We start from the raw sequence: 14,114 nt of genomic DNA, 5'->3' as shown, positions 1-14,114 counted from the left end.
TCTTTCAATAGATTGTCAGTAGAAATAGCTTCTGTTCACTCTCAAAGGATTTATTTAATGCTAAAACAATCCCTACCTGCATTTAATTTTGCTCTCAAAGTAGTCTTACAGGAGCATTCTACTCACAGAAAGTTAGTTTGGCTAGAAGAATTATATGTATACATATACAGAATAGAAGAATTTATACACACACACACATCTTTCTGAGCAAAACTAGTTGCAATGTCTTAATTCTGGCACGTCAGACCTGGGAACTGGTCAATTACCAAGCTCCCTGAGAACATGGAATATGAATTGTAACCAACAAGCTCCTCCTCTATGGAGTATCATAGGTGGTGCAGAAAACCAAACACACTCAAAACAGCTCACCACAAATTTAGTCCACAGTTTTACCTGTATTGCTGGAGCACTAAGTTGTCCCCAGCAGTTTAGAGCTCTATTTTATAGAAATTTATAGAAAACACATAAACACAACTGAATTCTTGTTAAAAACAAGGTATCATGAACATAAGAGGCATTGAGCAAGCAAAAGGAGTGAACTGAGACCATGTGAGGCAGGTGACAAGAAGCAACACTATTTCAGGGCTTGTATATATCAGTTTTTAAGCAAGGCCATGAAACAGAACAAATTTTATGTAGAATAAATACTTGCAAAGTTAAAAATACCACGTATGTAAAGGCAGAATCCAAATGGGTATACATATTCTGGAAATGACTCCCAGTTTAAAGGGAGCAAGTCTAACAAATAGATGGTTAAATAAGAACTTACTGTAAATAATTTGGAAGCTTAAGCAAGTGATTGCTGCAGGACTATTTTCTCTTCAGAAGTCATCAACAAATTACATTTGATTCTCTATCTGTGTAAGACAGAATGTGTATCAGTGTCCAAATGGCAATCTCATCCAAAAGGTACTGAATTCCTGAAGATGACCTGTGCAATCAACATGGTATCATGCAAGACTCCCATCAAGACAATTCATTCCTGTCTGATCTAATTTCAAGACTTTTTTTAATACCTCTAATTACAGGCAGCTATCATGGTTCTTCTTTCCAAATAATGTTGCGATATCTCTTCTAAACAGATTTATTGATCATCATAGGCCACCAAAAATTTTTTGCACCGAGCTGAACTACATAATTATAAATTCCATGTAGACTAAACCAACATAAATAATAACAACAAGGAATGCCACTGATCTTAATCTAGTCTATGTAGAAATAAAGGTCTCACTACAGCTGAACTATGAATTATTCTTACAGAGCAAGAGGAATTGCTCCAAAAACTTTTCTGTTTCCTCACTGCTTTGTATCAGACTCCTTGCTTTGGCAGTCCAGAAGCCCATGCTTAAGCTTTTGGTTTATACCAGTTTAGAGTCCGTAAATGTTACCTAGTAACTACTGTACCCTGTAGAAAAGTTGAGAGGTCTGAAAACTACAGTGAGTTCTAGGCAGGGAAAGTCTGTAAACTGATGTCTTAAAGTTTACAAATTTATTGGCATGGGGTCCTGCGCAGGCATGCATATGTGAGCAGTGCCTCCCATATTCTGCAATGGCCAAAAGTGCAAATAAATAATAACGCCACCCTTCATCTGTACCCTGCATTTGTAAAAATGGTAGAGAATCACGGCACAGGACAGAATGATTACTAACACCCTAGCTATTAGATATTGCTACTGAAACATTAACTACAGTGTAAAACACTCAGCTTTATTGCAGTTTTTTCACTTTTTTTTTGTGAGTTTGCACTCTAATATTCATAGGAGTAAGAACGATGTCATTTTATTAACCTCATAACCACTTTCCGCCAACCGAAAAATAAAAACATTTGAATCGCCATCTGGCATGAAGTTTCTGTTTCTCTTAAAAACATGTCTGTATTTTCTGTTTCTCAAGGCACCAAGGATAAAAAAAAAAACAAACAAAAAAACAAAAACCAAAATCTGTCTTCTGACAAATTTTACAAGACCAAAATGAGAAAATAAAAATAAAATAAAAGTAATTAAAATTGGGACATTTAAACATGAAAATATTATACTGTCGGGAGCTCTCCCTGTAAGTATGTATACATAGCTTCCACCACCAGAGTATTTGACCTACTTATATTATTACCAGGAGCCACTAGAAACTCCAGATACTTTTGATAAAATATTAGTGTTCTCTTTCCTATGACAGCAAAGCTTTCAAAAAAGAATGGAAAAGAACCTGTAAAATTTAACAAACAACCAAGTCATCCTTTGAAAACAAATAAGTTAACTTAGGTAAGAAGGTAATGACTTTGACAGATACATCACATATTCTATATTGAATTCACACATAATGATGGCTTTGATATATAGATATATGGCAGCCTATCTTGTAAGATCTATCTTTGCTTGCTAATTGGCATTACAGCACTGTATTTGTTTTTCTAGGCAGCCAAAGTGATGCACAGTGCACACCTGTATGTTCTTGGCAGAGACTAGAAGCACAGAAGTAATGCACTATTGAGCTAGGTAGGCTGTTCATGAGCTCAAATCCAAGAGCAATAGGACAACGTGTGTGCTGCTGCTCTTGTGCTTTTATATTTCATGGGCCTCTGGTGCTTAATAAACCTACATGTAAGTCATAAATTTGAGGAGAACAGGGGATATAGCTACACAGAGCTGAAAAGAATGGAGTGACAACACCCTTTCTTACTCTCTGTTACCTCCCTCAATTTTAAATCCTCACTTGAAGGAAAACAATGCAGTCACATGAGGAATACTGGGGAGCTGCAGGCAGCATGGTGCAGCGTTTAGCTTGTATTCCCTTTCCCACCTATCAGTTTTATGGATGGTCAGAATTAGAAAAACAGGAAAAGGACCTGAAGAGAAGGAAAATACAATGGGGATATCTCCTTGGTAAATAGGATATACTGTTTCAATTCACAAAGCATTTAAAACTTGTGTGTAGTAAAAGCTCCATTATGTGCAGAGACAGAGCAGCAGAACACAGAGAAAACTGGTGATTGACAAGATGCATTACTCTTAACCCAGCACACGATCCTCTTTCCTTCAAGGTCCAGGCCATGATCCCATCAAAATCCCATTTCTGTTTCAGACCAATTTATCCATCCCAAGTAAGAAGAGGACAACTCTGTAATAAGTATGCAGCTGCACTGATTTTCAGTGGACTTCTAGTTAAAAACCAAACTTCCTTGCTGGAGAGGTAAAAGACTTATTGAGACAACATAGGTCTGAAAAATGTAGTTACAGACCTTTAATTATGATAAAATAGCAGAAGTGGGCTGCTTTCTACCTCTACCATGCTATTTTTAGAACTGAGTACCTGCAACATCAACTGGAAGGCGTGAATTAAGGAGAAAAGAGAAGAAGAAAAATGGAAGGGGTTATTCAATGTAACAGTTAGACTGAACGTTTCATGTCAACAATGTGTTTTTTCTGAAAAGCAGAAAGTAGACTAAGCAGAAAATCATGAGACCCATCAGAGAGATCCAGTAATGAGAGAAATTCCAAAACCATGCAGATTTCTTATTTTGGGAAATCTAAGAATTCTAACACCGCTCTTTATGCTGGGTTATCTCCTTTAGCATCAGCTGGAGTCTGACATGCATCCGTCAGTGAAAAATCTAAAATCCCTACACTGTCCAAGTCTAATAATATTACTCCCAGTAGGTCTTTCACAAATAGTTGTCTTCTATATGGTTCCAATGTAGGATAGCAACAATACTACTTTCAGGTTGAAACAATTACTTTTCATTGAGGATTTTTAAAGATATATTATAAATTATCTGAAACATTACAATTATGCTAAAGAATTTCTCAGTATTACTGCTGATATAAACTACCATGGCATCAAATTTAGTGCAGAGTGCCACGTACCAACCATTCACAATGTAATGTCCTAGTTGATTTTTTTAAATAAAAATATCTCTGCTGTCTTCTGGGTCTCTCAGTATTTTGCTCTTCTTACAAACCCCTGTCAACAGATCAGAGACAGGCACTGGGCTCAGAAGCAGATAGCGCATGTCAGACTCTGTCTTCAAAATAGAGTCAGTAAAAGCATACATGCTGTACAGATTGTGCAATTCAAAATAATTGTTGTTTGAACTACCGAAAATGAGTATGTGCCTAAGGAACAGTTACAAATGTTAGCCTAGAAAGTTTGCTTTGGCTAACACATTTTACCTTAATATGATGGGTGGCAGGCAGTGGGTACAATCCAAAGCCGCCTACGATTATGACAGTGCTTGTTATACATTTCTTTCTTATGAAATATATAGTTTGGTTGTTTCTTACCTCTGTTTTTCCACTCCCTGATGACTTACAGCGTGGCTTTTATATAGACAGCTGTCTGTTGTTGTGAAAACAATGCTGAGCTTGCAGCTTTATTTTGATTCTAAAGTTGAATTAGTTTTAAGATGGAACTATAGCTCTTGTCAGAAGCTGGCTAATGACATGAGTCACTGCAGGAGAGAGAAGGGGACTATGGGCTGTCAGTTCCATGCTCTACAGTGCAGAAAAAACAAAGAATGGCTGCAATGGGTTCTTTTACCCTAGATGTGTTTGTTTCTTAAGTACAGAAAGAAGGCTGCCTATGTTTTTCAAAAATATTTCAGTCTTACCAAGAGAGAATAGTTTTTTAAATTAATATAGACAAGAGCTTGCTACTATTTAAGTTTTGCAATTTTTGGTCCCCAAATATCACAGAAATGTATTGACTACAAAGCTATGAAGTATGGTCCAAGTCTTCTCAAAGGTACCAGGGATTACATCCTGCCACCAGAGATCATCAGGAGAGTTGTGTTGTGGTTTGTTTTTAACATCTAGACAAAGTCAGCTAATTTTTACAGAAGTATCCAGTTTTCGTTGAGGTCCACACTATACACTTCATTCAAGGCTGACTAACTTCATTAGAAGTTAGCTCATGAAGACTTGCCTCTTGCTAGGATTTCAGAAGATGGTTCCTCTAAAAACGATACACTGGCAGAAGAGACAGCACAGGGAGGAAAGTTTTGAGCTTTTGCTGAATTTCAGCAAAAATTAACTCTATTAAGCTCTTAGAAAAACTCCTCCTTTGTTTGGTACATCTCCAAAGGTTAGCAGGATAGAGTTCAATATACTGCTGACTCTGAATTTCCTGAGAGAAATCCAAGAGTGACACAAAATGGTACGTAAATAATGCTGTGGTCACCAACAGGATGCCGTAAAAAACGTGGTGGTGGGTAAAGCTGAGGGCAGATGACAGCTGCGAGCAAGAGAAACCTCAATCTTTTGGTGCATGGAATTTCCTACTATATTTTCATCTGCTTAGAAAATTACCCAAGTTTTACACTCACATAGTAACAAAGTCCTCTCTGCATTTGATTCATCATGTTATCTCAAGAAGCATCTTTAGACTGGTAGCGATAATAATAATAATAATCATCCTATCCAATGCTAAAAGTTATGTCCTCTTGAAATTTCATACAGATGTAAAAAGGTCACCCAATTCAGATTATTTATGTACTTCACCTTTAATGTCTACCTTTTTTTTTATAAAATTATTCTTAGACAAAACTATAAAAGATTAACCATGTAGGTTCCCATTCCTTTTACCAGTTTGGCAATAAGGAACAGCTTTTTAGCAAGACATCCAACATGCTGCTTCATAAAAAATCCAAGCTACAGAATTCAATGGAAATTCAAAAAATTAAATAAAACACTTCTACTAAGATCAAAGAAATTCACATAATATGTACCTGCAGAAGTAATCTCTCAAAGGCAAGGAAGTTGTCCCATTTGGAAGTCTGGGGGTGTTTCAAAGTCTGGACCGTGGCCAGCACAAGCTGTAGAAGACCACAATGGTTCTCCAAAGCTTTGAGATTATTTCTGAAAAGCTGAATGTATGAGCTGAGCTGTTCTGGGGTGACTCTGCCTGTGGAAAGGAAAACAGGACACAGCATTCAATGGTGGCAAACGCAAACCTAGGTTTTTTTTAAATTAGAGTGAATGGGTTACAGAGAACTTTAGAGGCTCTCTCCACTATGGGCCTGATCTTAGCTTCACAGCAATCACTTGAAATGATTTGGAAGGACAAAGACTTACTTCATCTGTGAACTGTGGCTTAAGGTATGTGGTATGGCAGGTATTTAACAATACACAACAGATGCTGACATAAAGGGTAATAGCATTTCTTGTTTTCAGACATAGAGGGACATTCATTTAAGCTAGAGAAATAATACTTGACTACTTCTAAACAATTGTTGATCTTTCTATTTTTACCAAATGTCCCATGAGAATTTGTGAGTCTTTTACCTTACACCAAACCCACACCCTCCAGCTGCGTCCTGAGGGTACATTTTTAATCAGTCACGACTCAAAAAATAGAGATAATGTTAGTGATTCAAGGAACTGTTTTCTGGAGCTGTTCTTGGAAGGGTCACTTCCAAGGCATGACTCCTCAGTTTCCGAGATGCAGTAAGCATGGCACGATTTCATATGTTATCTGAAAATAAACACCACAGTGCCCATACATTGGCTGGTAAATAGAAGAGCATGAGGGGTATTCGTTCAGGCCACACAAATACTACAGAATTAGTAGTTATTCCATCCAACATTAAAGTGCTCAATTTATATTTTAGAAGTGATCTGTTACAGGGAGGAAGGTCCATAGTACCTCAGCTGTCCCAAGAAAATCATAGGCGATCAGACTTGCCATCAACAACGCAAGGAAAAATGGTGTCAAAACACCATCATAACTGCAAGGCTGGACTGAGATCCAGTCCAGGGCTGATTCCTGGTTCCTGGCAGCCTCTGCCAGTAACGAGTCATCTTCCTCAAGCAAACCAGACCCAAAGAGCAGGGACGTGTGAGATGGAGCGTCCTTTAACTTAAACAGGAGAAGTTTTGGTGCCAGGAAGGCACTAGGCTGAGCTGATGTTAGGCAGTTCATGGCTTACACTACTTATCATTTCATTCAGTATTTTTCCATAAGGGACAGACCTTCTAAGACTGCCACTGTGTTTCTTCTCTGTGTTTGCTTATATCATCACTTTACAGGCTCTCCATCTGCCTCCATCCTTTCAGTATCATATAAATGGCAAAGAAATTATTCCAACAGTGAATAAATGTTGAAAGCGCCTTCTCTTAGTTTCAATGATATCAAGGGCAGTCTTCGGAAGAGCATTTCGATTAGGGAAAGCTGCTAAATAAAGCAAAAACACACAGGCTCTTTATGTGAATTTTAACGGAAAGCATCAAACCTATAAGTCAGCAAATTAACACACAAATCAAGCTGACATCACTCAGTAGGCCCGAGAGCTGACAAAAGGCTTCCACAGTTAGCCCACATAGGCTAAAACGGCAACCACAGCCATGTGTGTTTTTAGACTAAACACTGGAGCTTTCAGTCTTGTTTTATTTCTTTTAAAGCTGTGTCAGGCAGATTTACACGGTGATTTGAAAATGTCAGTCCACGATGCCTTGCAGCATACCTTTGATAATGACTGCATTATTACCCATAGCAGTCCTGATAAATTGTAGCAAATTCAAAATCTGGTAACTTGCTTCAACTGAGAAAACATGAAGTTGCCAGCCCTTCCCTCACATGAAACAGTAAAACGGGAGGGCTTTCAAGACTTCTGATCTCAGTTTAAAAAAACTCAACTTTTCAAGAGTTTTGTTCCACATTGTCCCTTGTGAAAGTGAATCCAGATGCAGCACTGCATCAGTCTGAGATCCATTCAGCACCATTTGAGATAAACAATCAAATTCTTTCCCACCCTCAGAGTATCACCAAAAGAAAGTCCAACAAACATGTAAACATTAAGTGAAATCCTGACCTCAGTGAGTCATTAACAAAACTTACATTGGCATTAAAGAGTCCAGCATCTCATCTGTGGTATTTACAATACCCATGGAACACTCGGATCCAGTGTTCAAGAGTTTCAGCCAATTTCTATACACAAATCACCCTGGACAGCTGGCTGATAAATACAACTGTTCAGTAGATGAGGAAAGGAATTTGGGAACGTGATTGGTGGTAATCAACAATTAAACAACTTTTCCTGAGGCCTGAATCCTCACTCCTGTTGCTTGCTCACAGATGCAAATTTCAGCACAATAGATTGAATTTAATCTATTCCCAACACTACAAACCTCCTATTTTTTTTTTAAGTCCCTCTGCTGTTTCAGATCCTTTCTGTTGCAACGTGGCAGGCAAGTCCTATAAAATCAAGAGGAGATAGATGCCAACCACATCATCACGTTTCAACTGTCATTTTGTTCTTCTAAGGCAAATCCAGAGATTCACAGGCAGAAGATGGCAACTACTGGCAGAAACGACTGTAGTGTAAGCATCTTGTCTCTTCCTGCTCCATTGCAGCCACACTCTGCTCCAAACTCTACACCTATGCATAGCCAGATGCCTCTGTGGGCACCAAAGTATGACTTGTGAGGACTACGTTATATTGACAAAGCACTTGATCATTTTTTAATTCCTGGTTGTGGGAAGAAGAACTATGATCTCAACCACCCTTAAAGGATTTAAAAGTACTGATAACCTTTCTTGCACTAATACTGGGAATTCTATATTGTCTGTGAAGTAACCTTGGCCATTAATAGTTATCAAGTGTAGCATATGTGAAACAGGTACGTTTATCCCAAACTCTGTCAATGACATTAAATCATGATACAGGACTCGATAAAAAACTACACCTACTGAAAGCAACATTAAAAAAAAATACGTTTCAAAGTTTCATGCATCTTCTCAAGTATAGCAGAGAGGATAAAATGAGTAGGTGGTGACTGGAAAGTCTCACAGTGAAACTCAAAAGTTAATAGAATATAGGAGGATGAGGGAGCAGGGAAGGACAATAGCAATGCTGATAGACTGATGAGCCAGGTAGTGCAGGAATTCATTCAGGTACGAAACTGTGACTGGTTAGTTAAGGAACGATCAAAGTATTTGTGCACTAATGCAACAATCTTGGGCAACAGAATGAAAAAATAGTGTAGAGAATGAAACTGGACATTACAGAAGTAACAGAAACATGGCGGACTAGGTACCAGTCTCACTACTGAAGAGCCAGTTCTGTCCAGGAAACACCGAAAGTCAGTGTGATGAAGCAGCTCTGTATTTTAGTAATCTCATAAACTGAGGATAAAAAGGAAGAGATAACAGGGGCTAGGAAAAAAGAAAACTAATATTTATGTCTAAGAAATAGTGAAAATTAGCTGCCTTATTAGTCTAACATCAGGAGTATGAAAAGCTGTCAAAGAAAAAAATACATCACAGTGGGATAAAATGCAAAGTACATTTATCAAAGAATATCATGTCAAACGGATGTGCAACCAATCAACGAATTAATTGCAATGCACATAGATTTAGCATAGTATTAACTATGCTATAACCATATTTAAGGGGGAAAAGACTAGGATTAGAAGAATTGTAAGATATCTAAGAAACTTCCAAAAGTAGATGGCAGGTAATACGTAATAAAGCACTAGCATATAAAAAGAAAAGGTAAAATAAGAGTGTGGTTGTGTGTGCATGTACGTATTTATAGTACAAATTTTGGTACTAAACAGTGCCAAAACAGGTGCTGTCACAAGGTTGTGAAACATCATTAATACAGATAAAGAGCTTTGAGCATTGGACTAATGTAAGTGGGATGAAATTTAACAATATAAAGTGCAAAATTATGCATCTTGAGGCTAGAGTAAGAACGTCTGCTGTAAATTGGGAGTTAAAACCTGGAAATGACAGGAGGAGGAAATAATGTCTAAGCCACCTCATTGTAAAAAAGCAGGTACAATCCATACCAGCTGATAGAGTTACAGTAAAAACAGGGCCATAGAAATGCGAAAGTACGAAGCTTCTCCTCCTGGAGCACTCCATGCAGCTTCATTCCTGGAAGTTTAACTCAAAATTGTGCTGCATGCACAGAGAGGCTACCATAACGACTAGGGGGACAGAGGACTTAAGTTAGGAAAGCCTGGCTTATATGGGCTCCCTGCCCCACCTGAAAAAAAACCAGAGATCTCTACAAATGCATGAAAAATGTTTAATGGTCAATATTGATACTAAAATCAATGGGCATAAATAAAGCATGAATATATTTGCACAAAACATTAAGAAACATATCGCTGTATCAATCAATCTTCCAACAGTGGAGTAAAGAGTGGAGGCAAATAAATTTAACTTCTTCTAAGGCAGGGTTTGATGAGTGTCTAATGAGCCGTCGCATAAATGCTCATAAGACTTAATTCAATACAAATGTCCCCCTTCAGTCCTTCACTCCTACAATAATTAAGTTGCAAACATACTGGGACATACAAATATTGAATTCCACCTCCAGATGTCAAGAATTCAGGGCAGGTTCTAGAAGAACTACTTTTGCCAACTTTTAAATTACAGAAGCCATACCTTCTATTTAAAAAAAAAAAAAAAAAAAAAAAAATTTTGTTAGATATTAAAATAGCAGCTAGACTAAAGTGAAGGAACAATTCCACTACTAGTAAAGTAGATCACTGAAGTTAGACATACTGGGGCAGAAATTGCCAGCAATTGATATTAAAAGTCTGTCAAAAATGTGTTTTTGAGTAGCGAGAGTTGCCTGAGTGGAACAGAAAGACTTTCACGTCAACAGTTAAACAAAAAGTTAACTGGACAAACCACATTTGTAGACATCAAGACACGATTCCACAGTATGACTTTTTTCCATTTTAAATTAATGCTGCAGTCTACATAGTGTAATGCAGGCATTGCTTCAAGAAAATAATTATTTTTCAATACAGATTTACTGGTAGAAGTAAATTTTTAAAATTCAGAATCCCAAAATGATTTTTTTTTTTTTTGTTACATAAAGATTTATGGATGAACGAGGTGTCTAAAGAGCAAAGGTCAGAATTATCAATGCACTGTTCCAAATATACAGTCCTTATTTTTTCATCTAACACTTAGTTAATTATCTCCATAGGGACAAGAAAACAAGTAAAGAGGAAAGTACATTTTGTGACCAATTGAGTAAATAAGTGGACGCTTTTCCAAGACTACAGGAACCGCCAAATACACATAGCTTTAGACTTTGCTCAGTTTTATACAAGAACACAGTTTGAGCTTCACTGGCTAGAGCGCTTTTGCTGAGGTCCGTTTTTCACTTGACAGAACCACGAATACGAAATTATCTTGGCACATTTATGTTCACAGGTGAGATTTTTCAAGGCATCAGAGGGTTGAAAAATTCCAAATAAATTGTTTTCCTTGTCCACAGTCTTAGGAATATAGACCTATCTCTCCCAGTAGCTTGCCTCTGATCATGTCCAATGCCGGATACTTGCGAGGAATGTAGAAAGCTCTCATACGCCACGAAGCCAATTGGACAACAGTACTGCTAAGGGAGTCGGATATTTTGCAAACTAAGTGAGAGCAGTTTAGTAGCATGGATGACGCCCCTAATGACTCCTTGTTAGTGTAATTTCCAGATGTTATTATTAACTCAAAATGCTTTTGTACATCTTAGGAAGTTTCAGTAACACTCTTCAACAGCAAGTGCCACAGAAATAATTTGATCTCAACTTTTGTTAACTTCAAAAGTCATCCAGTCCTTCAATTGTTAATAAAGAAGAGAAGAACGCCAACTACTCCCTAGTTCTTTGGAGAGATGAAAAGTAGGCCAGTATGAGATGCTGTTTGGCTGGCTTCTCCAGAATAAGGCTCTGGACCTGAAGAGCACTAAACCTTATAGCAGACTGAAAGCAGATGTTACAGGCTTATTTCTAAGAGCATATGCTCAACTCCCACAAACAAAACCCATCTGCTCTGGAGTTGACGGTCACTTGTAAGCCTCTCTCCCTTTTCTGTTGCAGGTGTAGTAGCATCCAGATAACCCCACGGTCACTGGCATGAGCACAAACAGCAAGTCCCCACTAGAGCAATCCCAGGATAAGCCCGTCTTGGGAGTCTGAGCAGCCCCTGAAGTACACCCCAAATTGCATGCCAGAGACAGCTTCCTGTTGCCTGCGCCCAGCAGCACTGTGCCACCAAGGAAGGGCTGTGACCAGCCTCCCTTCCTTGTTGGCCTTTACTGACCCCCAATCCTTCTGCCACCTTTAGCAACAGATGCAGGACACAGGCATTGGAGGTCTGCCTCTCTTCCCTGTCCCTTGTGGGCTTTCCAGTGCATCTCAAGTCACTCCAGAGTGATGGAAAGCCTATCACACGTCATGTGTCTGAAGGCGTGCATAGCAGCGGCTTTAAAGGACATAGAAGCCATTGACAGTGGTGACAACTGTGCTGAGGTTTAGCAAATTCTGGAATAGAGGTACACACCCAGAACAAATAAAGCTGGAGTCTGCCTGCTACTCAACTACCACTTGTCATGTGAGTGTGAACATCTAACCCGACTTGGCTCCAGTCTCATCAGCTGTAGTATCGAGTTACTTATCTAAAAAAGCTGTCTATTTTTCATCATTAGATGTGTATTGTATCATTAAATCCTTGTTTTAACAGTGTTCCTATATAGTTCATTTATATTCACACAAGTGCCATATGCTATTTTAGCCTTCTTTCCTAATTAGCTTCAGTCTTTTACGACAAAATGGAAACCATGCTTAAATATGAGTTCCGTTACTATTCTTTCAAAATTCTTTTGTGTGCCTCAACACAAATAATACCTAATCAATCAGGTGGGGCAAATGTAACTAAAGCACTCTAACCATCAAGATTTTCAGTCCTAAGCACCTAAGTGCAGATGCCTAAATATGACCCCAGTTATGATTTACATTACTAGATTAGCTACAGTTTGAAGTTTCCCAGTACATTCAGAAGGCTTTGGCAAACATAACTGGCAGCTTAGGTGTCTCAATATGGATTAATGTTTTTTTTTAATTTCCATCCTTCAGAGCTTTTGTTTTAAGTGCATTGCCACTTCAACCCATTATTTCCTTCTTTGTGCACTCCAATATTCAGTCTCCCCTTTCCATTGTTAAATCAGTATGAAGAAAAAAGTAACAACCACCTCTACCAGCATCTACAATATTCTCTGGTTGCGCTCACAAATATTAAAGCAAATTTCAGAACTGCTTGAATAAATAAGTGAAATCTTATCTTCCAGAATTAAACTTCCTAGGGGTTGCCATCTATATTAAACTTCCATTTTTATACTGGCATACCAGTTTCTCAAATCCCCTTCTTAATCTTGACTAAATAAGTATCACGGTCATATTTTCACCTCTTCCACCAGGTTAATGAATAGGGTACTAGGCCAAGTCCCAAAGAGAGGGTCTCCAGCCCTAGAAAACCAGTAATCCTTGAAAACAGAAAGGGACTTGAAATCTGTAAATTTGGTTGAATCATCTCCTGGATGCTTTAAACTTCTCGCAGAAATGAATCAACTTGTTTGTCTTAAAACAACACGCCCAAAGGATTTCAGGTGGCTTGTGCATGTCCTCATTTAGCACTAAGACATATGTTTTCAGACACTGAGTACTTCATCATGTTCCTGGCACGCTGTCCCAGAGAGAGGGAGGTCGTCGTTCTTCTTTGGTACATTATTCACAGGACTCACTATTTCTCTAATGATTTCTGGAAGACTGCTACAGCTGAGAATACCCTAACAATCATTTTGGGTGGTAAGCAAACAAATAGGGATGGAAAACATGATGATGTATGAGTATGTACACATGTAATTCACCATGTCTCCTGTGTAACGAGTCATCCTTTGCAAGACTGAATGATGAGGCTTACACAATTATGCTTGGAAAAAAAGAACTGGGCAAGCACCCAGTGTTATTGTACTGCCATGTTCTACCTCAAATCTTACACTTGGAGACTTTGCAAGCACACCAACATGTAAATCCTTTGGCACAGGTTGTTCTTAGTGACACTTCGCTCCTTTACTTCTACATCACTTTCAGCTACTTCCTTCAAGTTTGCTCCCCCTTTTTTTTGACGAGATGGCTCCTTTCTTAAGATAAAGAAATTCTGAAACCGCTTCTGTTATCTTCAAGACACACAAAGCACAGTACTTAGTGCTGATACCCACAACCGCCCCAGTGTTCCAGTAAAGTGCAGGTGCCACACGTTTCCACTGCATGCCAAGCAGACACCAGAATTGTCATCTCCCAACCCATACTCATGAACTCTCCTGCTAA

At 38.4% G+C, this 14,114-nt stretch overlaps 1 protein-coding gene across 1 annotated transcript in view; it reads right to left on the bottom strand.

Moving 5' to 3' along the window:
* Positions 1-14,114, bottom strand: part of SCFD2 (sec1 family domain containing 2) — a 203,100-nt gene that overhangs the window by 142,869 nt on the left and 46,117 nt on the right. The window contains exon 4 of the mRNA XM_086464441.1: positions 5,720-5,895. Coding sequence (XP_086320567.1) covers positions 5,720-5,895 — 176 coding nt within the window. The remainder of the gene's footprint in view (positions 1-5,719; positions 5,896-14,114) is intronic.

This window comes from Leptosomus discolor, chromosome 4, assembly GCF_034619465.1.
Source record: "Leptosomus discolor isolate bLepDis1 chromosome 4, bLepDis1.hap2, whole genome shotgun sequence".
In the NCBI taxonomy this organism is placed as follows: Eukaryota; Metazoa; Chordata; class Aves; order Leptosomiformes; family Leptosomidae; genus Leptosomus; species Leptosomus discolor.
Note: the sequence above shows the minus strand (reverse complement) of the source record. Positions and strands in the feature narration are given on the sequence as shown.